This window comes from Euprymna scolopes, unplaced genomic scaffold (assembly GCF_053919585.1).
Source record: "Euprymna scolopes isolate OS-2025 unplaced genomic scaffold, ASM5391958v1 sca81, whole genome shotgun sequence".
In the NCBI taxonomy this organism is placed as follows: Eukaryota; Metazoa; Mollusca; class Cephalopoda; order Sepiida; family Sepiolidae; genus Euprymna; species Euprymna scolopes.
In genome coordinates this window covers 60,314-88,306 of record NW_027633891.1, presented here as the reverse complement: position 1 = coordinate 88,306, position 27,993 = coordinate 60,314, and the positions used below count along the sequence as shown (strand labels likewise).

Here is a 27,993-nt window from a genome sequence, read left to right as displayed (position 1 = left end):
GAAGAAAACTAGACGGCTCATACACCTGTATGCTACGAACAATGTTAAATATATCTTGGCAAGATTATCCCATGAAGCAGGAACTTTATGGTAATTTACCTGCCATATCTACTACCATCAGGGAGCGATGTCTACAATTTGCTGCCAGAGGAGAGAGCAAGAACTGGTGAGAAATGCATTGCTGTGGACTCAACGGCATGGACACACAAGAATAGGACGACTTGGCTCCATGTACATCTAGCAAATTGTTCATGACACTAACTGTGGTACTGAAGATCTGAGGCAGTTGATGGAAGCCAAGAAAGTCTGGAGAAAGAGAGTCGCATTGGTCTGGGCTAGGAGCCCAACCAGATAGATATATATAGATCATACTGTAGATGTAAAGGATTTTTTTTCTCTTTATTTGCAGTGTTCGCCATCATGTGGCTATGGTTTACAAAGAAGAAAAGTGAAATGTCCCCGAAGCCGACAATGTGAACTTAGTGAAAGACCCCCGGAGACCCAGAGATGCCAAGAAACACCATGTCCTTCAAAATGGGTGACAGGAGCGTGGTCACATGTAAGTCTCTTAACTTATTTTGTTAAAAATAATAAAATTACGTTTCTTTCCAAATCCACTTCAGATGGTGGGACTTGTCTGACTTGCTATTTGCTTTCTAATCTTATATATATATATATATATATATATATATATAGAAAAGCAACTGCTTGAATTTTTAAAACTTTAATTTATCCTCCAAAAAGGGATACTGCCACTAATATGGGAAGGGGCACTGTGATAGGGTCCAGATTTCTAAGTGTGCAACTTGATTGGAGAATTTGGCAGCGAGATGTTTGTGTACATTACGTTTAAATTACTGCATGTTGCTACCATCTGGAAAATGAGGAACTTATAGAGAGTTCCAAAGGTAAATTATTCGCAAAAAGCTTTCAGAGTAGAAAATCTCCCAGCATTAATGCAACAGAGCTACTAGCACTGTTAGCAGCAGCAGCAGCCGTATAACAGCATACATATGCAAATGACCAAGCTGGCTACACGAAATGACGTCACAGGAGCAGAAGAAAAGGGGGGAAAAGCAGAGATAAAAAATCACACATGGCCAGATATGTGACAAAGAAGCACGAGTTAATGACATGACCAGAAATTAATAAAAACCAATAAAAATGCGTATATAAAAAAAGATGTCAAGATTATTGTGAAGAACTCAGCTATGCTTTGAATTGAAATCTCTGCGAAGACAATCGTTAGAGTTTTGCACAGGAATTGACTGCAAGGTAAAAAATAATGAAAAACTGAATTCAATTGAAGAGACATCTCCAAAGCCAAACTGAGAACTTGAATGCCTACTAGACACGTGGATGATGAGCACATCTTTGTCTATATGAAAAATGAACTGTTTAAAATAAGAGGCAGTGTGTTGTTGGAAATACCAAGAATAAATACCTTTTGTTTAAAACTAAAAAAAAAAAGCAAGTCGCATTTCTTTCCTTTTCCTCTGATTCTTTGTGAGACTTTGATCTACAACATGTTGGGTTCATTAATATATTACGGAAGATTGATATGAACCATTAAAAAAGCTGTTTCAACGTTACATCTGCATAAAGTAAGGGGGGGATTGCCGCTAGTCCAGTAGATTGAGGCTTCTTTTGGTCTAGGCTTTACAAGATATATTTTGGTATAACATAATAGAATCATTAAACAAAATCAAAATATAAAGAAAACACAAAAAATGAATAATGAAAATTAGCCTAAATTGAAAAATATTGTTCCCAGAACTTGTTGGGTACCTTTGGATAGTATTAGTATAAACGTGATTACAATTTCTTTTCAATAGGTAAACAAAAAATAAAAATATTATTTTTATGGAAATCACTCGAATCGGAAGTCAGGAGTTAGGAAGAAGGAATTCGGACAAATATTTATCCTTATTTTTATATTCTTAGTTTCATTCAGTGGTAACGCTCTGCTGGTTAATAATGACAAAAGTTTCCTGAACTTAATCCATTTACTCCTCAATTTTGCAATTTCATTGGAACCTGCATCACTCTGTGCTCCAATGATAGCATTTAAATAATGTTACTGTTTGTTCTAATTTCAGTGTACGAAAACTTGCGGAACAGGAGATCAGATCCGCCTTGTGCAATGCGTAGACGTTTCCACACGACAACCAACCGAGAAATGCAACATGGCTGAACGACCAATTATTCGCAGGAAGTGCCATACGCAACATTGTCCAAGAACGAAAAATAGTAAGTTTTATCAAAATCAAATGATTCTTTTTTCCAAACTTTGATCTATCTCCCGGAGGCACAACAGATAAAAGTGCTAAATATAATCAATTCTAAGTGACAGTCAGTTGGAGGTTGAAGATTCAATCCTCAGCATTGCTGATACTAGGAATATGATTAAGAATTACTAAAAACTTCTGCACGGTTATGGCTGACAGGACGAGAACAGTCTACCCCCGTGGAATAAATAATAGGAACCGTTCGAAATTCTGTACAGATTCTAGAGTTTTGTACATTTTTTTTTTTGCTCTGTTGATAAAGCCCATAAAACATCTGGGCGAAACGTTGTTTTAGATCTTCCGATTTTTCGTTTTAATTCTTGCTGTTTGATCGTTAGTTATCATTTCAAAACCAAAAGATTTATAGTATTTTATACATATGTTTATGTAGTACGTCTTCCATGTGTTTCGTTGAATAGCAGAAGTCCACTTGTCTACTCTTATATAAAAATAGCCTGGGTGCCCGACATTGCCCAGGTGTTTGGAGATGTGTGTTGAGCAAAAAAAATAAGTGGTTGTAGGCAGGCAGGCTCGAACTCGTATCACGAAGGAGGAAAAGAATCTGAAAAAAAAAGTGACGTGTTTGCTGTTGCGTCCATCGCCAAACCGGAAGTGACGTAGGTTTAAATTAAGGCTAGACAATCTAAAAGAGAGGATGACTTTAGAAACTATCGGCGAAAAAAGTGACCCCCTCCTTGTAGAACAGTGCTCAGTTGAGGGTGAAGGAATTAATGTTTTTGGCTAAACAAAGATTTTACTCATTATAAACAATCATTGGTGTATGATTACCATTTTCTGTTCATTATAGTGTTATCTGATTAGTAGTTTAAGAGTTTATCGGTTAAATATTTACATACAGACGTCTACTGTTTTATTTATATAGAGAGGTTAGATATATATGGATAACAAGATGATTGGTTGGGATGTTGGTTGTTTTGTTTTACGGCATATCAACCCTTTTCAGGTTATTTAATGCCGAGTCTGGTGATTTTGAAGAACGATTTTTTAATATAGTATATTTGTTTTTTAAGTCGTATTCTATTTAACCCATAGTTGAGACCCTAACAGGTGCTACCACTCCGGGTCAGAGTGGACCTGGGAGCAATGGCAATGAAAGTGTGGCTCCACACTCCCTAGGGCCTGCAAGCTGGGGCCTCACCATCGGATATAGTTAAAGGTCATATCCAGGACCGATAACAAGATGAAGATGTTTTCATTATTTTTGTTATTATGGTTCCTACTTTGAATGTTAATCTCAATTTTCGACCGATATAACCTCTGACCTTCTTGATATGTGGCTCGTAGAACTTAGAGAAATGAAAACAATTGGCCGCAAGCAACTTGACATGCTAACTAATAGTTAGTTCCAAGTTTTACGTAGGTTCAAGGTACAATTACAAATTACTTAAGAATTCTATCTGGTCCTGGCTGATAAGACAAGAGCAATCTACCCTGCATATTAAATGGAAAAATGGTAGGATCCTTCTGCCGCTCTAGAAGATATCTCACTCCTGATGCAATTCTCTACCTATATAAATGACAGGTATGGCTAATGATGGAGTACTGTCGCCACATCTGGGCAGGAGCTGCTAGAAGCAGCTTATCCTGTCTTGGCAGAGTTCAAAATAGACTTCGTAGCTTAGTGGGCGATGCTCTTTTCTCTTCCCTGCAACCTCTTTCCCACAGAAGAGACGTTGCGAACCTGACTCTGCTTTATCATTATTTTCATGGCAAGTGCTTGTCTGAGCTTCCATCTATGGTCCGCCCCTCGCCAAACTTTCATGAAAAACACTCGTCTAGCAAAAACCACTATCAATAATTTCCCACACTCTTTATCTGTGCCTAAACCTAAACGTAGATTCCATGAACTGCACGCCTGTGGAATTCTCTTCTGTTTGCCTGTTTTCCAGCTGACTACAATTTGTGTGTCTTCAAGTCCAATGTAAACAAGTTCTTGATGAACCGTCTCCCTAAGTAATCCAATTTACAAAATTTTCACTACTAATGTTTACTACGCTATAATCCCATTGATTAATGTAAACCCATTAACCTTTATCCTTGAGTGGCCGCCGGGTCTTGATAAGTGGTGATTCCTTTTGTAAAAAAATAAATAAATAAAAGCGTTCTGCTCAAAATTCTAGAGTTCAGTAAAATGCACATGAAGAAGGTCGGTGGTTATTTCGGCCAAAGCTTTGTTAGAATAACATCCAAGATGCGAACAGCAGTCTGAATAATCCAAATTATTTACCCTCATCTTAAAAATTCCGAAACATAAGTTGATATTGGAATTATCTGGAAAGATCTATTGCGCAATGGCTAAAAGTGCTAGTTGATGATCCATTCAAAGTTTGATGTAGGTTGATGGTATACTTAAAAATTACTCAATCATGGATAACAATATAGGAGTAATCTACCCTCTAGATTAAATGAAGCGTTTTGTTTGAAATTCCTGAGATCAGGAAGATGCACTTCACAGAGGTCAGAGGTTATGCCGGCCGAAACCTTGTGAGAATAACATTGCAGACGAGAACAGTAGTCCGGATAATCAAAATCATTGACCCTCATCTAAGTAATTCCGAAACAAAACATTTTTTTATAATCTTTTAATTTGCAAATAATTTATGCTTTGTTTAAAAGCATGTGGAAAGAGTTTTCTAGAAAACCAATCTAGGATTTCTGAAACAATTAGGTTGGTTGTTTTTGTTTTACGGCATATCAACACTTTTCAGGTTATTTAATGCCGAATCCAAAGATTCGGAAGAAAATTTCTTTAATAGAATATATTTGTTGTTTTCAAGTCGGTTTCTATTTAACTCGTAGTTGGGACCCTAACAGATACTACCACTCTGGGTCAGAGTGGACCTGGGAGCAATGGCAATTAAAGGGTGGCACCACACTCCCCAAAGTCCGCAAGCTGGGACCTCACCACTGGATATAGTTTAAGGTCATATCCAGGACCGAACAATTAGAATAAGTAGAAAATGGAGTTTTTATAACGAATTAAAAAAGAAAATTTTACATAAAATAAAGATGTTTTTATCATCAAAATTTAAAAATAAATTTGCTTCGTTTTTGTTTTATATATATATATATATATATATATATGTATACATATATATATAGGTCATATATATCTAACAATGAATAAAACTATTAAAACTAAAAATCAGCGGGTTAATATTTATTAAAAATGAATAAAACTAGATATTAATATTTGAAAGTTAATAAATCAATCAAAACTAGAAATAAATACTTGATAAAAAGTAATAAGATTAAAGATTAAACTTATTAAAACAATAAATTAATTGTTTAATAATAATTATCGCTTTATTAAATTACTAATTAATAAACCAAATTATCATACATCTCATGAGTAAATTTTACATTTAAAACATCGGATTATTTTTTAATTTCAATTTGAAGCGATTTTCTTTTGAATACGAAAAAAAATGATTCGTGCACTAATATTTGTTTAGATATTTTGACTAATTTAAAAACGTAAAACAGGCTGAAAAATAAAATATTAAATGTATTGAAAGAAAAAAAAAAAATGAATGAATAAGTAAAAATAAAAAAAATTAAAGAAAGCAAATTTTAGTTTGAAAAAAAAACCAAAAAAAAAACCTCTTTAATTAACCAACCAAAGGAAATGAATAATTTTTTCCCCAATTCGTTTAATAAAATGAAGCCATAGTTATAATTTAAAAAAAGTTTTGTTTAAACTTTTTAGTTTTCATATTTGTTGTTTTCTTTGTCCAATTAATCCATGGGATTTCTATGGAAATTACATTGAATCAATCGGAAAACTCTGGAACTTTCCTTTTATCAGGTTGGAAAATGGGATTGTTCTTGAGAAGAAGATATTTTTAATCCTTAATACAAGAGCTCATTTTCCCCTACATTAAACTCATAAGAACGCAGATTGACTCATTCCGAAGCACTTGTGATTTTCATAAATGAATTTTTTTTTATGCCGGACTTTCACAAAAAAAAAGCCAAAAAAGCACTCGACTAGCTACAAACACTATCAACAATTTCCCCCACTCTCTGTGCTTCAATCTAAATGCAGATTCCATAAACAAACGTTCTTTCCTAAAACTGCCTGCCTGTGGAACACCGTTCCACTGGCCTGCTTCACGGCTGACTACAATATCATAGCCTTTTCTTGGCCCTCGGGACAAGATCAAAGTGTAGTATCTGTTCTTCAGATGCTGCAAGCTATGACTAGCAAAGACCAGATGTGGGGGCAACCCCACATGCCTGACCTTTAACCAGCTCCCATTTCCCACCTCTCGGGAGCTGGTCCCCTTTTTCCCTTCCCCCTCCCTTCACTCCTCACATTAAAAATTGGCCTTGTGCCTAATTTGCTCGGTGGGGGAGCAAATAAATACCATCTGTTCTTCAGATGCTGCACTTCTATTTCTTGTTCTCTTTCGGTGGAGGAGAAATCCTTCACGACTGAGACAATTTTTATTTTTGTACCTTTTCTCCACGTTAAAAAACGACCCTGGTGTCTAACTCTGTCCTGTGGGGAAGTATAGTAAATAGGTACAATATCATAGCCTTTAAGTCCAATGTAAACAAATTCTTGTTGAGCTGTCCAATAAATAATCAAATTCTACCCAATTTCCACCATTAATGGTTACTACACTACCATCTTAAATTCATAAACCCATATCCTCGAGTGGCCTTCGGGTCTTGATAAAAAATACTGAAAATGTTTCAGAATTTTTGAGATGAGGATTGATACAGTGGTCAACAACAAATTTGTTGCCTGTGTTTTTTCGTCTGATTTAAGACAAATCCGATACACTGAATCCAATAAATCATATTAGTTTTGTTCAATAAGGTCAATTTTTTAAGCTGTGGTCACATGTCGTTTTGCACGCTATTGTTCACATGTATCCATATGTTGAGCATTTTAGAAAACATTGTTAATCTTTCCTAGGCATGTTCCCAAATAGTAGCCCCTTACGTCCAAGTGGTGATATACCTTGTTGGGGGGTTAAAGTGAGTATAAAAAAAGAACATTTTTCTTATTAAGTCTTTAGTTGAATCGAACTGTACTCAATAACCTAGATAGAAAATGTGTAATTACTAAGGGATACGGGTAGAGCTGGAGAGAGAGGGAGAGATGGAAATTTTAATATAAGATTTGACACACATACTTTCATTTCTATACGCTTGCGAGCAACGCCGGGTAATCCTGCTAGTTTAATATAAGTACAAAAAAACCCAAAAAAAACAATGTATTCTTGTATGTGATATATACAAAAAATGGCTTCGAATTTTTTCTTGCCATTACGGTTCTAAACAATCTCCGATTTCTGTAACTTACATCACTTCTTAAAGCAGGTTTCGCAGAACTATGTATACATTTCATAGCTGTTCAAAAAGTATTATATTCATTAAAAAAAATAAAAATAAATAAATAAAAAATTTGCCTCTCAAATATCTATCGCCATATAGAAAGTAGCAAACCGTTTCACTCTTTATCCATTAAGTCCCCTAACCCTACTCATGTCATACTGTTACTTTATTAACAAGTATAATACGTCCGTTATTATTTAATTTCCAACTTCTTCCTGTTACTACTATATTATGCCAGATTTTAAATGTAAATAATAAACGCTCCCTTTAATTCAGTTACATTCTATCTTGCATTGTGACTGTATCTGAAGAATAAAAAAAATTATCAGTGATTGATTTTATTTATTGAACTCTGGCTACTGCGATTACTTTCAGAATTTTTTCAGAATATCAGAATGAATCACCGAACATTTCCAACTGTATTCAAAATGTCTTATGCTTACTAATACGCATTAAACAAAAAAATATGTGGAGAATAAACTACACACTCCATCATATAAGCACAAGAAAAATAAACGCGTATCTTTTTATTAAATAAATTTTTCGATTTTTGATACTTATCGGATGAATTTCTGTACAAAACATATCTAAGAACGCTGCCAGACAGTGTGTGTGAAATTTGAAAAAGATAGGTGCAGCTGTTTTGCAATCTATGACGAAGGAACTCTCTCACACACACAGTGACTGCCAAGGATGAAGTACTGCTGCCATATCTGAGCAGGAGCTGCTAAAAACAGCCTATCCTGCCTTGGCAGAGTACAAAATAGACTTTGTGGCTTAGTGGGGGATGCTCTTTTCTCTTCCCTGCAACCTCTCTCCCACAGAAGAGATGTTGCGAGCCTATCTTTGTTTTATCGTTATTTCCATGGCAGGTGCTCGTCTGAACTCCAATCTCTGGTCCCCCCTTGCCAATCTTTTACGAAAAACACCCGTCTAGCTGAATCCACTGTCAAAAACTTTCCCCACTCTTTATCTATGCCTATATCAAAACGTAGATTCCATGAACAAAGCTTCTTTCTTAGAACTGCACGCCTGTGGAACTCTGTTCCGTCTGCCTGCTTCCCTCCTGACTACAACTTGGATTTCTTCAAGTCCAACGTAAACAAATTCCTGATGAACCGCCTCCTTAAGTAGACACTCTAAAATATCTACACTAACGTACTGTACTTACAATAACCCTTATCCATGAGTGGCTTCCGGGCCTTGATAAGTGGTGACCACCTTGTAAAAAAAAAAAAAAAAATATAAGAGTGGAGTTATATTTTTATATTTTTCGAAAAACAGATTTTGTTATAACTGACATGTTTCACGTGTGACATCTGAATACACAAATTAACTAAAGTTTTTTTGAATCGCAGATATGTATAAAACAAAAAAAATCCCACAGCTAATGACACTGTACTTTTAAAACAGTTACTACACTCTCTGCTCTTCTGAAATGATTTGATTAGGTGGTTTTGTTTTATGGCATATCAGCCTATTTTGCATCGTTTTATGCCGAATCTAGTAATTTTGAACAAATTTTTTATGATTTGTTTTACTATATACATAGATTCGAAAAAAGTTGTCAAAATATATTTATATAACAAATAAATGTTATCAAAGGCAAGATAACTTACTCTTCTACTCATCTGGATACGTTTTTAGTGGTTTTATTTAATCTAAAATATTTATTCGTTTCGAAAATCATACAGTGTTTATCGATATATTTGACCCCCCCCCCCAAAAAAAAGCAAATGGCGACGAGGTCTATTAAATATGTTAAGTTTGGGAAAATGCGTTCAAACTAAAAAATTATACAAAATGCTGTTAGAAATCCACCCAATATATGTTAACGTGACGGTCTAGCATATATTGAGTGAGTTTCTAACAGTATCTTGTATAATTTTTTAGTTTGAACTCATTTTCCCAAACTTAACATATGTAACAGGGACCTCACTGCTATTTGTCTTTTAAATATATCGATAAACACTGTATGATTTTTGAACTGATTAAATATTTTACATTAAATAAAAACACTAAAAACTTATCCAGTTCGGTAGAAAAGTAACTTATCTTGCCTTTGATAAAATTTATTTGTTATATGTTTGTTTTTTGATAACTTTTTCGACTCTGTGTATATAGTAAAACCAACCCCGTTTTTTGTTCTAAGTTCTTTAGATCTTCAAATATTTATTCATGGTGTTTGGTTTTGTTGTTTTGTAATTAATTTTTGACTTTGCAGAACATAATTGAGTTTTGCAAAGAAAAAAAAGCGTCATCAATGTTTGGTGCATTTTAAGTCAGAAAACCAAAATCTTCAGACAGCCTGATCAGGCATTTGAACTCAGGGCTGAAACATTGAATATTAGTTTGAAATATTATAGTATTCCAGGAACAACTTCAGGTAACAAGTTTAACTTGATTATTGGTTTGAAAACTTTGGAAAAAAAAAAAAATTCTCATCCCAAAGGATATGCTTTATTGGTTTACGTTTCTCCGAAGAGAAATACAGTTTCACGATAAGAAAAACGAGATGTGACAAAATCTCTGGTTTTAATCATTGTCATGTCACTGTTGACAATTTTCTCATCAACGTGTTGTGATAATATTTGGATTTTGAAATAAGCGAGAGGATCACTGTTAAGTCTGCCTTGCCATAATTTCTAGATTTTCTGAAACCCTTTAATATATTCAACTTGTTGAAACATACTGCGTTTTCATAAGTTTCATGCATTCAAAAAAAAAAAAAAAATAATGCCTCTCAAATATCTATCGCCATATAGAAAGTAGCAAACTATTTCACTCTTTATCCATTAAGTGCTCTCACCGTACTCATGTATATCATGTCATATCACATGCCAAATGCCAGTTAATTAAGTCAAGTTTATTAAGAACTGCTTTAAACCCTCACCGCTCACTCATTTTTCGACCAAATTTCAAACAATTATTACAGTTCATAGATAAGCTTCTCAGCTATATTGTGAAAAGAAATTTTCAATTTTCGTTCAGTAAAACAAAAGTTATGAGTTTTCGGGTGTTCAAAATCGTAAAAAAAACAAAAAAAGTAAGGAGGTGAGCGAAATATTTTTATGACTGGTTTCCATAGCAACCACGTCGCTTCAGCAACTACTGTTGCTACCAATTTACCGCTCTCGCGGAAAAGTAACAAATGAAACAGAAAGAATGAAAGGGAGATAATTGGAGGGATTTTATTGAAAGCAGACGAGTGCTGTACATTGTTATTACATATGTGTATGTTATGTTTATGGGGGCAAAAAATTAGACTGAAATCAAACAAAGAACAAATGAATTTACTGGAAGCCTGGAAAAATCATGGATTACAATAGAAAAATGCAAGCATGAAAAGTAATATGGCTAAGCTTAAACATGGAAAAGTAATGGACTAGTTGTTAAAACTGGAGAAAAAAAAAAAAGAACAAGATATTCTAGTAAAAATATAATAAATTTCTAACTTAAAATATTGCAGTATTAAGAATTTTTTTTAAAATTCAATTTATAACATTATATAATTAATTCTTAATGCTGCAATATTTTAAGTTATAAATCTATTATATTTTTTACTAAAATATCTTGCCCTTTTCTTTTCCAGTTTTAACAACTAGTTCTTTACATTTTCATATTTAAGCTTAACCATATTACTTTTCATGCTCGCATTTTTCTATTGTAATTTACACATATTCAACCCAAACAAGGAAACTTGCCAGTGAAACGTAAGAGGCTTCTGTAAATAAGGAACCATATCTACAGGGAAACTCCAAATATGGAGTTAAACAATAAAGATATGTTAACATTAAATTCAAATTTCTTTATGTTAGTGCAGTCAGGAAAATAGGAAGACGATTCCAAAGTCTAGCAGTTTGAGGGCAGAAACTATTAGAGTACAAAGTTTGTTCAATAGGTTTCCAGACTTTTTTTTTTTAGTATGCACGCCTTTATTGATAGTACACCCAGGAAACTTTAATCCCTTTCGAAGTAATCTCCTCCGACTGCAATGCACTAGTTGTACTTTACCAACAACTACTGGAAGGTCCCATGGAAGTTCTCTTGTGTGAGCATGTCAATGACCCCCTGTCGTAGCCTTTTTGCATCTCATTTGTCTCGTAATGACAGCCTCTAAGGTTTTCCTTGAGATTAAAGAATAACCAAAAGTCACAGGGAGCAAGGTCTGGACTATAGGGAGGGTGAGGAACTGTCTTAATGCCCATCTTGGTCAAATAGTCTGTGACAAGGATGGACCACTCTTGGGACAAACTTTGCACAAATCTTTCACATCTTCAGTTCCTCATCAATAATTTGAGTATACAGTTCCCACACTGGCATGACACTGTACACTTATTGTCTCTACAGATACATGACGATCCTTATCCATGAAATTCTTTATTTGGCCAATCAACTCTGGTGTTATGACTTTCTTACTCCTCCCATACCTCTTATTCCTCACAGACTCCCTGCCGTCCTTGAATTTCTTATGCCACTCAAAAACTGATGTGCGATTCATGAAACATAGTCCAAAAGCAGTCTGAAGCATTCCATACGTTTCTGTGACATTTTTTCAAGTTTAAAACAGAATTTTATTTCAAATTGTTCTTCTAAAGTCTTTTCTCGTTCAGATTGCATTTTTAAAATTGACCAGCTGTGACAATAAGACTTTAGTAGGGTGTATTTAAATTCCTGCTGTAGCTGTTCATTTGAACATGAAATCATAATTGGTCAATCATCTCATAAGATGTATAGCAATAACATACTGAATTTTCAAGAGTCTACGACCATTTTAAATGCTTGTACAAAATAGTCTGGAAACTTATTAAAGGCATCTCGTAGAAGACTTTCCAGCATCTAAGAACCTCCAAAATGAAGGAGTGAGAGTTTGTTACTTGTCGGGTTAATCAGGAAGTATTTACGTTGAAGGAGCACCAGTGCTATGAGTTTGTTGGAGCACATTCACTAAAGTGCTTGTAAAACCAGCACAGGGATGCCACGTTATAGTGACGAGAAACGGGTTGGAGCTTGGTCAACAGTGCAGAACGTATTAGATTGGAGACTGTTTCTATAAGACAGTCTCCACCCCCAAAAAAGTAGTGGTTGATGCACTAGAGCAAATATGAAATTCCTCTCTCTCTCTCTCCCCAAAATCGGCGTAGCCATTTCGAAGTCTATAGGGAACGAACACACTCACAAAGTTGTTTATATAATAGAGATATTGTATTAATAAATAGTATTCTGCACTGCTCATTTCACTGTTTATTAAATTTACTTCAGTTTGTATATATCCATTACACTTCTGCATTTCCTTCTATGAATTACCTTTATAGACCGAAGACATGTCCTGCATTATACTTGTGAGTTGACTTTTTATGTTATTTTAAAGATTCAGCAGTTTTGGGTTGTAATTTTCAATCATATTCAGGTTTGCTTTTTTTTTTTTTTTTTTTTTTTTTTTTTTTACTTCGGATTCTTTAAACTTGGGAATCCAAATAATGGAAAGTATTAATTTTCTATAAAAAGAAGAAATCGGAAATGAAATAGAAATATTAATAACGTTTTTTTTTTTATCACTTATTAAAAACCAAGCATCTCAAGGATGCCTTATGCCAAACTTGGTGAAAATCTCTTGAGCAGCTTTGGAGGCTATGAGTAACGAACAGACAAATAAAATAGTGTATAATATACACACTCACATTATTTTATTTGTCTGTTCGCCACTTATATTCTCGAAAGATACTCGAGAGATTTCACCAAGTTTGGCATAAGGCGCCCTTAACATACTTAGATTTTAATAAGTAGAAATATATATATATATATATATATATATATATATATATATATATATATATATATATATACCAGTGGGTTGAACCAATTTTCTTCTGAAGGAGAAAGTTCTACTGGAATATCAAGTTAACAAACGGTTTCTGATCGCATGTAGACCCCAGTCAGGGGAAACAAGGATGTTTTGCAGTTCTTGCCGGAAAATGTTAACGTTCTCCTACATACAGCGCCTGGTATTCCCAAATGGTCACCCAGCTGGTACTGACCAGGCTCAACGTTGCTTAACTTTGATGATCTAACAAGAACCGATGTGTCAGTATGATTATGCCGTATATAAAAAAAGTAATGGTATATTATAATAGGCATGTTCTGTGCAACATCGGTGAGTTGTCGTTTGTTTTTTTTTTAGGGGGGGGGCGGTGATGTTTTTTTTTTTTTTTTTTAAGAATGCAGCAGTTTTGGGGACATGAAAAAATAAAAATAATACATAAATAAAAATAGCCTTCCAATCACACCTGAGTCAATAAAAATAGCAGGTAAAGTCTTCTTTCGAAAAACAATGCAAGTTTTTATAACTCTTACAAAACAAGATAAAAAAAAAAACAGTTTCCTATCGTATTTTCTTTTCTTATATACGCCTTTTCATCTATATTAGCCAGCATGTCGGTCGGTCGATCTGTCGGTCAGTCTGTCATGATTCAGGTGTAAATGTCATATCCGTGCGAAATGTGCAAATTAGACGGACGTATCATAATTGTTTTTATGTTCCTTCATGCAAATCAATATTTTCTTTTCTTCATGAAAAACGTGCTGCATTGAAGTGTGATGCTGGCTTTGTTGAAGAACAAAACTATTCGCATATTGTTTAGAGAAATAATGAAATACGCAAGATATGAGGTGCCTTCAATAAGTTTCCAGACTATTTTGTACAGACATGTAAAATTGTCATAGAACTGCACGCCTGTGAAACTCTGTTCCGTCTGCCTGCTTCCCTCTGGACTACAACTTGGATGTCTTCAAGTCCAATGTTAACAAATTCCTAATGAACCGCCCCCTTAATTAAACACTTCATCAAATCTCCACACTAACGTAATGTACTTGCAATAACCCTTATCCCTGAGTGGCTTCCGGGCCTTGATAAGTGGTGATCACTGTGTAAAAAAAAAAAAAAGAAAAAAAAAGACACTTGAAAATTCAGTATATTAATGCTATACACCTTATAAGATGACTGACCAAATTTTATGATTTCAGGTTCAAATGAACAGCTACAGCAGGAATTGGAATACACCCTACTAAAGCCTGATTGTCACATCTGGTGAATTTCAAAAATGCAATCTGGATGTGAGGATAGTTAAGAAGAACGATATGCAATAAAATTCTGTTTTAAATTTGGAAAAAATGTCACAAAATCGTATGAAATTCTTCAGACTGCTTTTGGACCATCTTGCATGAATCTAGCATCGGTTTTTGAGCATCATAAGAGATTAAAGGAAAGCTGGAAGTCTGTGAGAGATGATAAGAGGTAAGGGAGGAGTAAGAAAGTCAAAACACCAAAGTTGATTGACCAAATAAAGAATTTCATGGATAAGGACCCGTCGTGTGTCTACAGAGACAATAAGTGCACAATTTGATGTCAATGTAGGAAGTGTATACAAAATTATTCATGAGGAACTGAAGATGTGAAAGATTTGTGCAAAGTTTGTTCCAAGGGTGCTCCATCCTTGTCACAGACTATTTGACCAAGATGAGCATTAAGACAATTTCTCATCCTCCCTATACTCCAAGCCTTGCTCCCTGTGACTTTTGATTATTCTCTAAGCTCAAGAATAACCTTAGAAGTTGTCGTTATGAGACAATTGAGTAGATGAAAGAGGCTGTAATGAGGATTATTGACAGACTTACACAAGAGAACTTCTACGGGGTCTTCCAGAAGTTAACGGAATGGTACAACAAGTGCATTACTTTGAAGGGGACTTGAGTTTCATGTTTGTACTATCAATAAAAGTTTCATGTGTGTACTATCAATAAAAGTTTCATGTGTGTACTATCAATAAAAGTTTCATGTGTGTACTATCAATAAAAGTTTCATGTGTGTACTATCAATAAAAGTTTCATGTGTGTACTATCAATAAAAGTTTCATGCGTGTACTATCAATAAAAGTTTCATGCGTGTACTATCAATAAAAGTTTCATGCGTGTACTATCAATAAAAGTTTCATGCGTGTACTATCAATAAAAGTTTCATGCGTGTACTATCAATAAAAGTTTCATGCGTGTACTATCAATAAAAGTTTCATGCGTGTACTATCAATAAAAGTTTCATGCGTGTACTATCAATAAAAGTTTCATGTGTGTACTATCAATAAAAGTTTCATGTGTGTACTATCAATAAAAGTTTCATGCGTGTACTATCAATAAAAGTTTTATGCGTGTACTATCAATAAAAGTTTCATGTGTGTACTATCAATAAAAGTTTCATGTGTGTACTATCAATAAAAGTTTCATGTGTGTACTATCAATAAAAGTTTCATGCGTGTACTATCAATAAAAGTTTCATGCGTGTACTATCAATAAAAGTTTCATGCGTGTACTATCAATAAAAGTTTCATGCGTGTACTATCAATAAAAGTTTCATGCGTGTACTATCAATAAAAGTTTCATGCGTGTACTATCAATAAAAGTTTCATGCGTGTACTATCAATAAAAGTTTCATGCGTGTACTATCAATAAAAGTTTCATGCGTGTACTATCAATAAAAGTTTCATGCGTGTACTATCAATAAAAGTTTCATGCGTGTACTATCAATAAAAGTTTCATGCGTGTACTATCAATAAAAGTTTCATGTGTGTACTATCAATAAAAGTTTCATGCGTGTACTATCAATAAAAGTTTCATGCGTGTACTATCAATAAAAGTTTCATGCGTGTACTATCAATAAAAGTTTCATGCGTGTACTATCAATAAAAGTTTCATGCGTGTACTATCAATAAAAGTTTCATGTGTGTACTATCAATAAAAGTTTCATGTGTGTATTATCAATAAAAGTTTCATGTGTGTATTATCAATAAAAGTTTCATGTGTGTACTATCAATAAAAGTTTCATGCGTGTACTATCAATAAAAGTTTCATGTGTGTATTATCAATAAAAGTTTCATGTGTGTATTATCAATAAAAGTTTCATGTGTGTACTATCAATAAAAGTTTCATGCGTGTACTATCAATAAAAGTTTCATGTGTGTATTATCAATAAAAGTTTCATGTGTGTATTATCAATAAAAGTTTCATGTGTGTACTATCAATAAAAGTTTCATGCGTGTACTATCAATAAAAGTTTCATGCGTGTACTATCAATAAAAGTTTCATGCGTGTACTATCAATAAAAGTTTCATGCGTGTACTATCAATAAAAGTTTCATGCGTGTACTATCAATAAAAGTTTCATGCGTGTACTATCAATAAAAGTTTCATGTGTGTACTATCAATAAAAGTTTCATGTGTGTATTATCAATAAAAGTTTCATGTGTGTATTATCAATAAAAGTTTCATGTGTGTACTATCAATAAAAGTTTCATGCGTGTACTATCAATAAAAGTTTCATGCGTGTATTATCAATAAAAGTTTCATGTGTGTATTATCAATAAAAGTTTCATGTGTGTACTATCAATAAAAGTTTCATGTGTGTACTATCAATAAAAGTTTCATGTGTGTATTATCAATAAAAGTTTCATGTGTGTATTATCAATAAAAGTTTCATGTGTGTACTATCAATAAAAGTTTCATGCGTGTACTATCAATAAAAGTTTCATGCGTGTACTATCAATAAAAGTTTCATGTGTGTATTATCAATAAAAGTTTCATGTGTGTACTATCAATAAAAGTTTCATGTGTGTACTATCAATAAAAGTTTCATGTGTGTATTATCAATAAAAGTTTCATGTGTGTATTATCAATAAAAGTTTCATGCGTGTACTATCAATAAAAGTTTCATGTGTGTACTATCAATAAAAGTTTCATGTGTGTACTATCAATAAAAGTTTCATGTGTGTACTATCAATAAAAGTGCTTAAACGAAAAACGTTGGGAAACTTATTGAAGCCAAAAAGTATCAAGACTGAGCTGTATTTACAAGGAGTATTTAGTTCTCTCCTCCTGCAAGAACTGTGACACAAGGGTCGGAAAGTGGGATTGAGAAGTCAGCATTCCCCGGTAAGGGCGTCTCAGGTGATTACCAATAAGCCAACTCCTTCTCAAAGAGAGAAGGCAAAACCTTGGCAGGTGGACTTTCTAGAACTAGACCGAACCATCATTACACCGCAAACAATATGGATCAGGTCATTACAGGAATGGTCTAATCTCTGTTGATTTTGGAGACTCCGAGGAATGATACAAATTATTAATGAGAAAACATTTGATGCCTCCGTTCAGTTTGAAAGGTAAAGGATACCCACTTTAGGGGCAGCTGCACGTGTAATTGTGAGGCAAGCGTTGTGCAATCCACAACCACATCTCTCCTGAATCGGCACTGTTTAAATCTAGTGGAAAAGAGAAGTCCAGGACGATTGGAAACAATGCCGAGAGAAACAGAGAGTGCATACAGCATCTGGAAGTTCCAAATGGTCACCCATCTGGTACTGGCCAGGCTCATCGTTGCTTAACTTTGGTGATCTGATGGAAACTGTGGCTCAAACATGATTATGCCGGATATGAGTAAACATTCTCGTATTATTTGGATTCTTCGGACTACTGTTCTCATCTTGAGTATTATTTTCACAACGTTTCAGCCGATGTAACCTCCAAAATTCTTCGGATGCATCTTGTCAAACTCAGTAATCTTTCTGTTAAACTTGGGAATTTGAACGAAATTTCAAACAGAACCCTTTATTTAATCCATAGAGGGAGAATATTCTCGCTCCATCAGCCATGACTGGGTAGAAGTCATAAGTAATTCACAATTGTATTTTGCATCCACAAGAACTCTGGGCATAGCGGATAGAGTACTTGATAAAATTCAATTATAAAGTTAGTCTTTTGGAAGCAACACTAAAAAATACAATTGCACATTATGTTTTCTACCATATCATGGCTGATAGAACCAGAGCATGTTACTCCTGGAGATCAAATAAAGAGTTCTGTGTAAAATTTTATGCAGATTCCCGAGTACGACTGAAAGATTTCAGAGTTTGACAAGATACACTTGAAATCAGATATTACAACGGCCGAAATGTTGTGAGAATAACACTCAAGATGAGAACTGTAATCCAAATAATCAATCGTCATCTCCAAAATTCAGAAACAAAACATTCTATATATAAAGTTATGCATGTGTATATGTTCATACATGTATATGTACACGACTCTTTTCAAAACTAATTGGTGCTGGGTATCACCTTTAAAGACATCAAAAGTTGAGGCTTCAGCTGAGTTGCCTCTTAGTGCCCATTGCTCCCAGATATAATTAAGCTCGGAGTCTTAATTCATGTTAGGGCATCTGGTGCTACCAGATCAGGCTGTCTGAAGATACTGGCTTCCTGAGAAAACATGCACCAAACATTGTTTTTTTCCCCTTATTCCTTTGCAAAACTCAATCATGTTCTGCAAACTCGAAAACAGCATATTTCTTCTACAAAATAATCAAAACAAATACCATCAAAAATATTTTAAGATATAAAAAACTCGACGCATAAAACTTTTATCCTAAATTACTGGATTTGGCATTAAATTACTCAAAAAGGGTTTATTTGCCATAAAACAAAACAACCAAACCAAACTCTATGAAGAAATATTTAAAGATATAAACAACTCTAAGCATAAAACCTTTTCCTCAAATTACTGGAGTCAGCATTAAATAACCGGAAAAGGGTTGATACGCTGTTAAACAAAATCAATCAACCCAAACTAATTAATCGATCATTATGAATTTTGGAACACAATTGTATGAAAATTAGCTTGATTTCGTTTCATGGAAAGGGGGAAAAGAGAGGATAGAAGCCCTTCATGGACATTCAAATTTTTATAGAACTTTATGTACTAGATAATATTCTGTTTATTCTTTAGTTACTCCGTATGTTACGCTTTCAAAAAAGTAAAATACAATTTTTGAAGGACAAACTGCTTCAAAGAAAAAAAAAAGAAAAAAAAGCACAACATTTTGAAAATTTGGCTTGGATGTGGCCGATCAGGCAATCCTGGACAAGCATATGTTCAGAGGCTTAAAAAAAAAAAATCAATGTTCTTGTTGCAATATTTTATATAAAATAACGGTATGATTCCTGAAAGTTGGGAGATTCTATATATAATCACTGCCGATAGGAACTGACCAATCAAATTAATTCACATTCTGCTATCAACCAATCAGAAACCAGAATTGCCCCATAAAAATTGAATATTTTAGCATTCCGGCACATAATTTTTTGTGTCAACACGAGAAGGATATTTTTCTCTTTGCTTGCCAAATTATAAAGTCCAGGACCTGTACAGAACAGCTACCCACTGAAAAGTCTTCATATCCAGGACTTCTATAGAATAGCTACCCATCGAAAACTCTTCTGAAATTAAACATGGCTTCCAATTCAACAGTTTGTATTGACTGCCATCCCATTTTTCATTTCGTAATTTTTTGTGGTTTGTTATTCTGAGCATTTTTCTTGTCATCAAGAACTCTTACCAATCATCTGCTGGGATTTTGAACGCTGCAAGTACATTTGTGATTCTGAATAATCCATCTTCGAATTAACATTTTCTTTTGAAAATATTCTTCTTAGAGTTTTCTTTCTTTCTTGTCTTTCAATTAGAAGAAATCAAATTTTAAAATTTATTTCCATTTTATTCAATTAACATGCTTTACTTTTTATCGATATTTATTTTTTGTTGTTTTTTTTATACTTTGAATGTTTTCTTCAATCGTCCGTTTCCATATGCCAATTTAGCTTTGATTTTGTTTACAAAATGTCTGGACGAAATAATCTCTTTATTAATAAACAAGTTAACATGTTTGACAAATAATTTCGTTGAAAGATGTTTGTTTTTCAAATGGAGCCATTGACAATTTTCATTGGTTGTCAAAAAAGATAAAAGACAAACTAAATTCTTCAAAACAAATCAATCCAGAGTTAGAAATAAAATAACAATAATAATAATAAAAAAAACAATATTCAGGTTAAATTGGTCCAGTGGTTCCTAACCTTTTGTAATTGTCAGCACACTATATGTTTTGTAAATTTCGAAGCACACTGATCACAAAAATACATATTTTCTACTCAAAGCCTTTTTGCAATAAAATAATTAAAAAAAAACATGATTATATATCCATCCATCCATAGCCCTTGAGCCCGTAGAGGGGCATAGGCCATCTATAACTTTTTTATAGATGCTTTTGTAGCGAGGAGTTCCTTTTACAGGGTGAGTGTGCTGGCCCCACACCTAACTTTGCCAGAAGGTACATACAGCGCCTAGCCTTCCCAAATGGTTACCCATCTGGTACTGGCCAGGCTCAACGTTGCTTAACTTCGGCGATCTGGCGAGAACCGGTGTGTCAACATGATTGTGTCATGCATAATTATATATGGAGAATTTTTATTCACATGAATCAACATTCAATATCTGGTATAGAATAATAATAGTGGGACAGTTGTGCCTGGTGTTTCAACGAAACTCCTATCAATAACTTCACCCACTCTTTATCTTTGCCAAAACCAAAATGTAGATTCCATGAACAAAGCTTCTTTCTTATAACTGCACGCCCGTGGAACTCTCTTCCGTTTGTCTGCTTTCCAACTGACTACAATTTGATTGTTTTCAAATCCAATGTAAACAAGTTCTTGATGAACCGTCCCCTTATGTAATCCAATTCACAAAACTTCCACTGCTTATGATTACTATGCTATAATCCCATTGACTAATGTATACCCATTAACCCTTATCCTCGAGTGGCCTCCGGGCCTTGATAAGTGGTGAAAAAAAAGACGCTACTGCTGCTGCAATATGTGGGTAAATGTCAGAGAGACATTTTTAACTCTTCTTCAATATTTTTAAGTCTTTCATGTTTTCTTGAAAAATTTTAATGTTCAGGTAAGAAACAATATTCACGTAGGTAGGACGATGAGAATGGCAGTAATATTTTGATGGCTGGTTTACTTAGAGTTGGTTTGATTTGGTTTGTTTTGTTTTACGGCACATCAACCCTTTTAGAGTTATTAATGTCGATTCCAGTCACTTTGATAACAGTTTTTATGCTTCAAGTTCTTTATATTTTCAAATATTAATTTGTAGAGTTTAGTTTGGTTTAGTTTAGTTTGGTTTGGTTTAGTTTAGTTTGGTTTGGTTGTTTTGCAGCATATCAAGCCTTTTCGGGTTATTTAATGCCGAATCCAGTTATTTTGGAAATAGTATTCATGTTACATCCAGTTATTTTGTAGAAGGTTTTTATTCTTCAAGAAGCTATTTGTATCTTCAATCGCTAGTTTGTAGTGTTTGGTTTGGTTGTTTTCTAGTGGATTTTATCGTTTTTCTTCCCTGCCCTGAACATGAATGATATTATTTTTAATGGGAGAGGTAAAAGAGTTACAGTATTAATGTTTGGTACATTTTAAGTTAGGAAACCAGTCAGGAAGTGGGAGGTGGGGATAGAAAGAGAAAGGGGAAATGGGAAGAAGGAAAAGGGGGAAAAGGTGGGTTGTTGTTTTTGTTTTTACAGAACATAATTAAGTTTTGCAAAAAGTAGAAAAGCGAAAAAGCATCAATGTTAGGTGGACTTCGTCTCAGGAAGCCAATATCTTCAGACAGCTTGATCTACTAGCACCAGATTTAGAATTGGAACTGAACGATGTCATCATGATTAAGAAATTAAATGTTTTTATTAAAAAAAAAAAATGAAATTAAATGGCTTCTAGTTCTAATCTCTTTACGGCACACCCTAATCGTGCCATAGCCCACTGGTTGGGAACCACTGTTCTAGGGCGAATGCAGAAAAACAATACTTATAATTCTTCTGAATTTTTAAGATGAGGGTTGCTTATTAATAGTCTTCGGACTACTGTTCTCAGCTTCTGTTAATTGAAAACGTTTCTGTTGATGTAATCTTCGACCTTCTCCAGGAGAATCATGTCTAACTCTGGAATTTACACTTAATTTCAGACCGAACCCTATGCTTAATCCATGAGGTAGTATGCTCTCGGTCTGTAAGCCATGACCAGATAGAAATTTCCACAAGGACTCATTGCATAACGGATAAAGTACATGGTAAACTTCGGTAGCAAATGACACCTTTTCTGGAGATTGAAGGTTCAATCCTAAGTGTGGGTGATACTCAAGATACACTTGTGAATTACTTAGGACGTTTTACACGGTCATGGCTGACAGAACGAGAGTATGCTACCGTGAATAATTTCATTCAAATTTTCGAGTTCAATATGATACACCTGAAGAAGTGGGGAAGTTACATAGACTGAAACGTTGTGAAAATAACACTCAATATGGGAACAGGCCAAAGTATTCAGTATGCGTTCAAATCTCCCAATTAGTACTAATTTATATGCATGCCTAGGATTCACTTCTAAACTAATTAACTGATCATTCTGATCATTCCGAATTATAGAATAGTGCTGCTATGCATACAGGAGGGGGATAATGTTGGCTATATTTAGTTTAATTTTGTTTTATGCATAGAAGGCAAGGAAAGGGTGGAAGTCCTTGAAAATTCAGATGTTTCTAATTTTTGTGAAGCTTAAAGAAAGGATTGGACATTAATTGTTATTATTATCTCCCAAATTTCAATTTCTTTGAGGTATTTTGATTAGGTTTTACCAGGTATAATATGGGCAAAAAATTAAAATATTTCAGATTTGCATTTTATATATATATATATATATATATATACAGCTTTTTTTTAAAACTTTACCAATAGTAATGACATACTGAAGTGATTGTAAGTTTATTTATTTGAATAACTTTATAAGTTTGTGCCTATTTCCATTCTATGGAGGCCAGGCCCGAACGCAGACCCCACAATTTTATTATACCATCCCTATTTAAGTTAAAACATACTTATCAAAGTATTATTATGTACATCTATATCAAAAACACTTGTAAACGTTTTTTTTTAAATTTTTAAATTTTTTTTATTTCCATACTTTGTGGACTAGGCGCGAACGCAGACCCCACAATTTTAATGAACCACCGTTCTGCCAGATCAAACATACCCATTCCTGTGTCTCGATACATCTTCTATCATTATATGTGATCAGTTTTTTAAAATAGTCAACCATATAGGAGCCTATTCGTGACCAGACACACACACAGCTTTATATTATAGATATAGCTTTTTTAAAAACTTTACCAACAGTAATGACATACTGAAGTGTTTGCAAATTTATTTTAATAACATTTACAAACATTTCAGGAGGCTATTAAGTTTAACCAATGGGAAAAAAGAGAGAAATTATTCAAAACAAGTTGGATTAATTTATCCCTGCAGATGAATCCTGAAGGATTGGAAAGTACTTGGACTTATGATAAACATGGCGATTACATCATCCAGTTCCCGCCAAAAGTAAAGACTGTTATTCGGAAGTTGTAAAGGATCGAAAATAGAATTAATAGACAAAAAACATGTATTTTATTTAATGAAATAGGCCATAAAGAAAAAAATGTTGCCTATATATATATATATATATATATATATATATATAATTTCCATATTTTACCCTCATAAGGGCTCGTCAAGTTAAGATGCCTAATAAAACCTTATGGGGATAAAACAGAAAAGTTCTCTGTAGCTTAATTGCTATATATATATATATTTATATATATATATATTTTTTTCATAACTTATACATTTAAAGGACTGTTGAAATAGATATTGAAAATCGATACATAAAAATATATCACATTATAAAATTTTCCGTTAATATATATATATATATATCTATAAAAGTGAAAGTGTCTGTCTGCGTGTGTATCTGTGTGTCTACATTTCGCTACACAATAACTGTCAATTTTAAGTCTATAGACTCGAAATTTGATATACAGGGTACTGAAATTTGGGAAAATCGATGTAATCGGTTTTCGGCCAGGAATTTGGCGATTAAGGGGTCACAGTTCAACGATTTGACCGACAATTTTGGGTCTAAATACTTGAAATTTTAGATATAGGTTCTTTGGACATGGATCTAACTTAGTAACTTAATTTAAGCCCAAAACAATAAATTTTAAGGGGTCAAAGTTAAAAAATTGACCACTTTTTTTTTTTTCTCAACATCTCAAAATACCCGGGCAACGCCGGGCACCCATGCTAGGGTTTTCATATCTAATTTATGAAACTCACTATGTCCGTCGGCCTCCATATTTTCAAACTATTTCTTCCAAAACAAAAAGTCATAGAGCGGCGTGGGGGACCTCAAATAATTGGATTTTTATGGACCGTTCTTTTATGGATCTTTAGCTGGTCAAAATAGGTTTTAAGGGGTCAAAATCGAAATAATCGTTATACATTTTATACAATCATCTTAGTTTAATTTTAATCAGTTCGTATGTGTGTCATGTTGGTACAGCTTTGCTTTCGGTGTCGATTCTAGCTGATGGCATCCAAATGTGTTTTTGAAATCACGACTTTAATAATATAGACGAAATCTGAATAAATTAAAATATCATATTTAAACGTATTTTACGATCAGCAAAGCCGGGCACCCCCTCCCTTCGCTAGTATATATATATATATATATATATATATATGTGAGGGTAAAACTTATAAATATTTATTATAAAATATTGTAGTCATAAATTTCATGAAGTTGAGCCCTATTTAATGAATTGAGAAAAAGTGGTTAATTAAACAATTGAAAAAATGGTTAACTACCATACATGCATCATAACTAGATAATTACTTAATTTCCTTCCATTTACATGTTAATTGGCGGTGGCTTAGAGGAAAGATGTTAGCTTGCAAAGCAAATGTTGGTTTTGTTGACAGAGTTCAAATCTCTCGACCAGCACGAATTATCACTTTGCACACTGATGATTGTATAAGAATGAAACACTAGTGTCCGTATAAAAATAATTGTTAATATTTATTTCAAGGATGAAGTACTGTTGCCACATCTGGCCAGGAGCTGCAAGAAGCAGCTTATCCCGTCTTGACAGAGTTCAAAATAGACTTCGTAGTTTAGTGGGGGATGCCCTTTTCTCTTCCCTGCAACATCTTTCCCACAAAAGAGACGTTCCTGGCTTGTCTCTACCTTATCGTTATTTCCATGGCAAGTGCTCGTCTGTCGGCAAACTTTCATGAAAGCACTCGTCTAGCTGGAACCACTGTCAATAATTATGCCCATTCTTTATCTGAGCCTAAACCAAAACGTAGATTCCATGAACAAAGCTTCTTTCTTCGAACTGCACGTCCGTGGCATTCTTTTCTGTTTACCTGTTTTCCATATGATTACAATTTGTGTGTCTTCAAGTCCAACATAAACAAATTCTTGATGAACCGTCCCCTTAAGTAATCCAATTTACCAAATTTCCACCAGTAACGATTACTATATAATCCCATTGACTACTGTACACTCAGTAACCCTTATCCTCGAGTGGCCTCCGGGCCTTGATAAGTGGTGACCCCTAGGTAAAAAAAAAAAATCATAGATACGTGCATAACCAGAACATATATATGCAAATCTTTTTTACTTTTTTTTTTTGTAATCCAATTTTCTTTTTCTCATTTTCAGCCTCAGCATTCAAGTGCGGAAAGCCAGAGAATGAAAACCTGACATTGTGTCGCAAACTCCGAGCCCGAAATCGCTGCAAACATGTATTTGTGAACCAGATATGTTGCAATACATGCAAAGACATTCGCGTTGTTTCCAGACGAGCCTATCGAATCAGGTCTTGATTTGTTTGAATGCCTTTTTTTTTTGCAGAAAAGAATGAAGGCAGTGGAAGAGATCTTTGAGATGAAAATTTGCAGAGATACAAAAGACGGATATGAGAAAGGAGAAGTTAAAGAACGAACAAAGGGGAGGCAACTCTGTAAATAAAAGAATTACTGAAACTAACACTGAAAAAAAAAATGGATTCTTGAATTTGATCAACCATTGTATTTTTGTGTCATTTCCTTAATTGTTGCCAATGACATTTATATATATATATATATATATATATATATATAAACCAAATTAATATAAGCCAATTATTTAGCATTTATTCTAATTTTGCTCAAGTCTTGAATGAGATCAACGATTGTATTTTTTGTTTCACTTTTCATATATATATAATATATATATATATCACAAGTAATTTCGGTTTGCATATTTTTGTTTGGATCCTTTCCTATTTTCGTATTAATATGCTTGTTTAAAGCAAAAACTGCCTGGTGTAGCTGTTGACTCAAGTACTTTTGAATTCGTTTGGATTTATCATAAGGGATAATTGGTCCAACAGTGATTATAGCAGCTATATCAGCTAGTTCTTGCCCGAAGCAAGAATATTAGTAAGACCACTAGAAAGAATTCAGACCAAAATATGGAGATAGGAATTGTTTGTGTTATGTAATGCAATATGTCTATATGAAAAAAAAAATACAATATATATATATATATATATATATATATATATATATATATATATATATATATATATGACATTATCAGGGTGTTAGAATAAAATAAATCCGACGAGATGAAACAAAAGTTGAAACAAGACCTCAACGTTTCGCCTTCCTATTGTGAAGGCATTTTCAAGAATAACAAGAAAAATAAAGGATACCAGTGTTCTTATCTATTACTATTTTTTCAATTTATCTTGTCATACTTGAAATTACACTAAGTTTTTAGTCTTTCCCCTTATATATATATATATATATATATATATTTCTGTAGAAATATATTTTCTTATAATACATACCAATCCTTATTTAAGAAGCTCAATGTAATTACAGAGCAATATAGAGAATAAATGACAAAAAACTATATTCCAAAATTCATGATGTTGACCATCTTATTATTTATTCCTTTAATTCAGTTAATTTATACAATTCTTGATAGTATCTGTTTCATAACGCAAAATCAATCAGTGAATCTATTATGCCCTTAACTCATCAGAAGAAATAGCAACAATCAATCCGTCAAAAGGAAATAAACTGTGATTTGACATGATTAAAATTCGAAAACTGGAAGAGAAGCTGCATATATCTTTAATATGTTTCCATTACACCATTTTGAATTTTATCAAAGTCACTAAACCCAACCATTCGTACTAACTATCTACATTAATTTATGAATCTTCTACCAAAATTTTGTATTTAATAATTAGCAAATTTATTCTAATTTGTGTATACATACTTTTGAAAATAACTTCAATAAATTATAAACTATTATACATGATTACATATACGAACCTAATATATATATATATATATATATATATATATATATATAAGTCTATATTCCAAATTTCAGAATGTTGACTATCTTATTTAAAGGAATACGTAAGTTTACATGCACAATTCTTAACAACACCTGTTTCATAGTGCAAAATCATAATTATCATCCCAATTATTGAGATTCATAGATGGCGTAATAAAA

General features: G+C 33.5%; 1 protein-coding gene across 1 annotated transcript; it reads left to right on the top strand.

The window, feature by feature from the left end:
• Positions 1-41: 41 nt before the first annotated feature.
• On the top strand, positions 42-27,193 carry LOC145276305 (A disintegrin and metalloproteinase with thrombospondin motifs 17-like). Its single transcript, XM_080127709.1, has 4 exons — positions 42-90; positions 378-559; positions 2,100-2,250; positions 26,140-27,193. The coding sequence occupies exons 1-4, from the start codon at positions 42-44 to the stop codon at positions 26,301-26,303; spliced, it is 546 nt and encodes a 181-aa protein (XP_079983835.1). The 3' UTR covers positions 26,304-27,193.
• Positions 27,194-27,993: the final 800 nt, after the last annotated feature.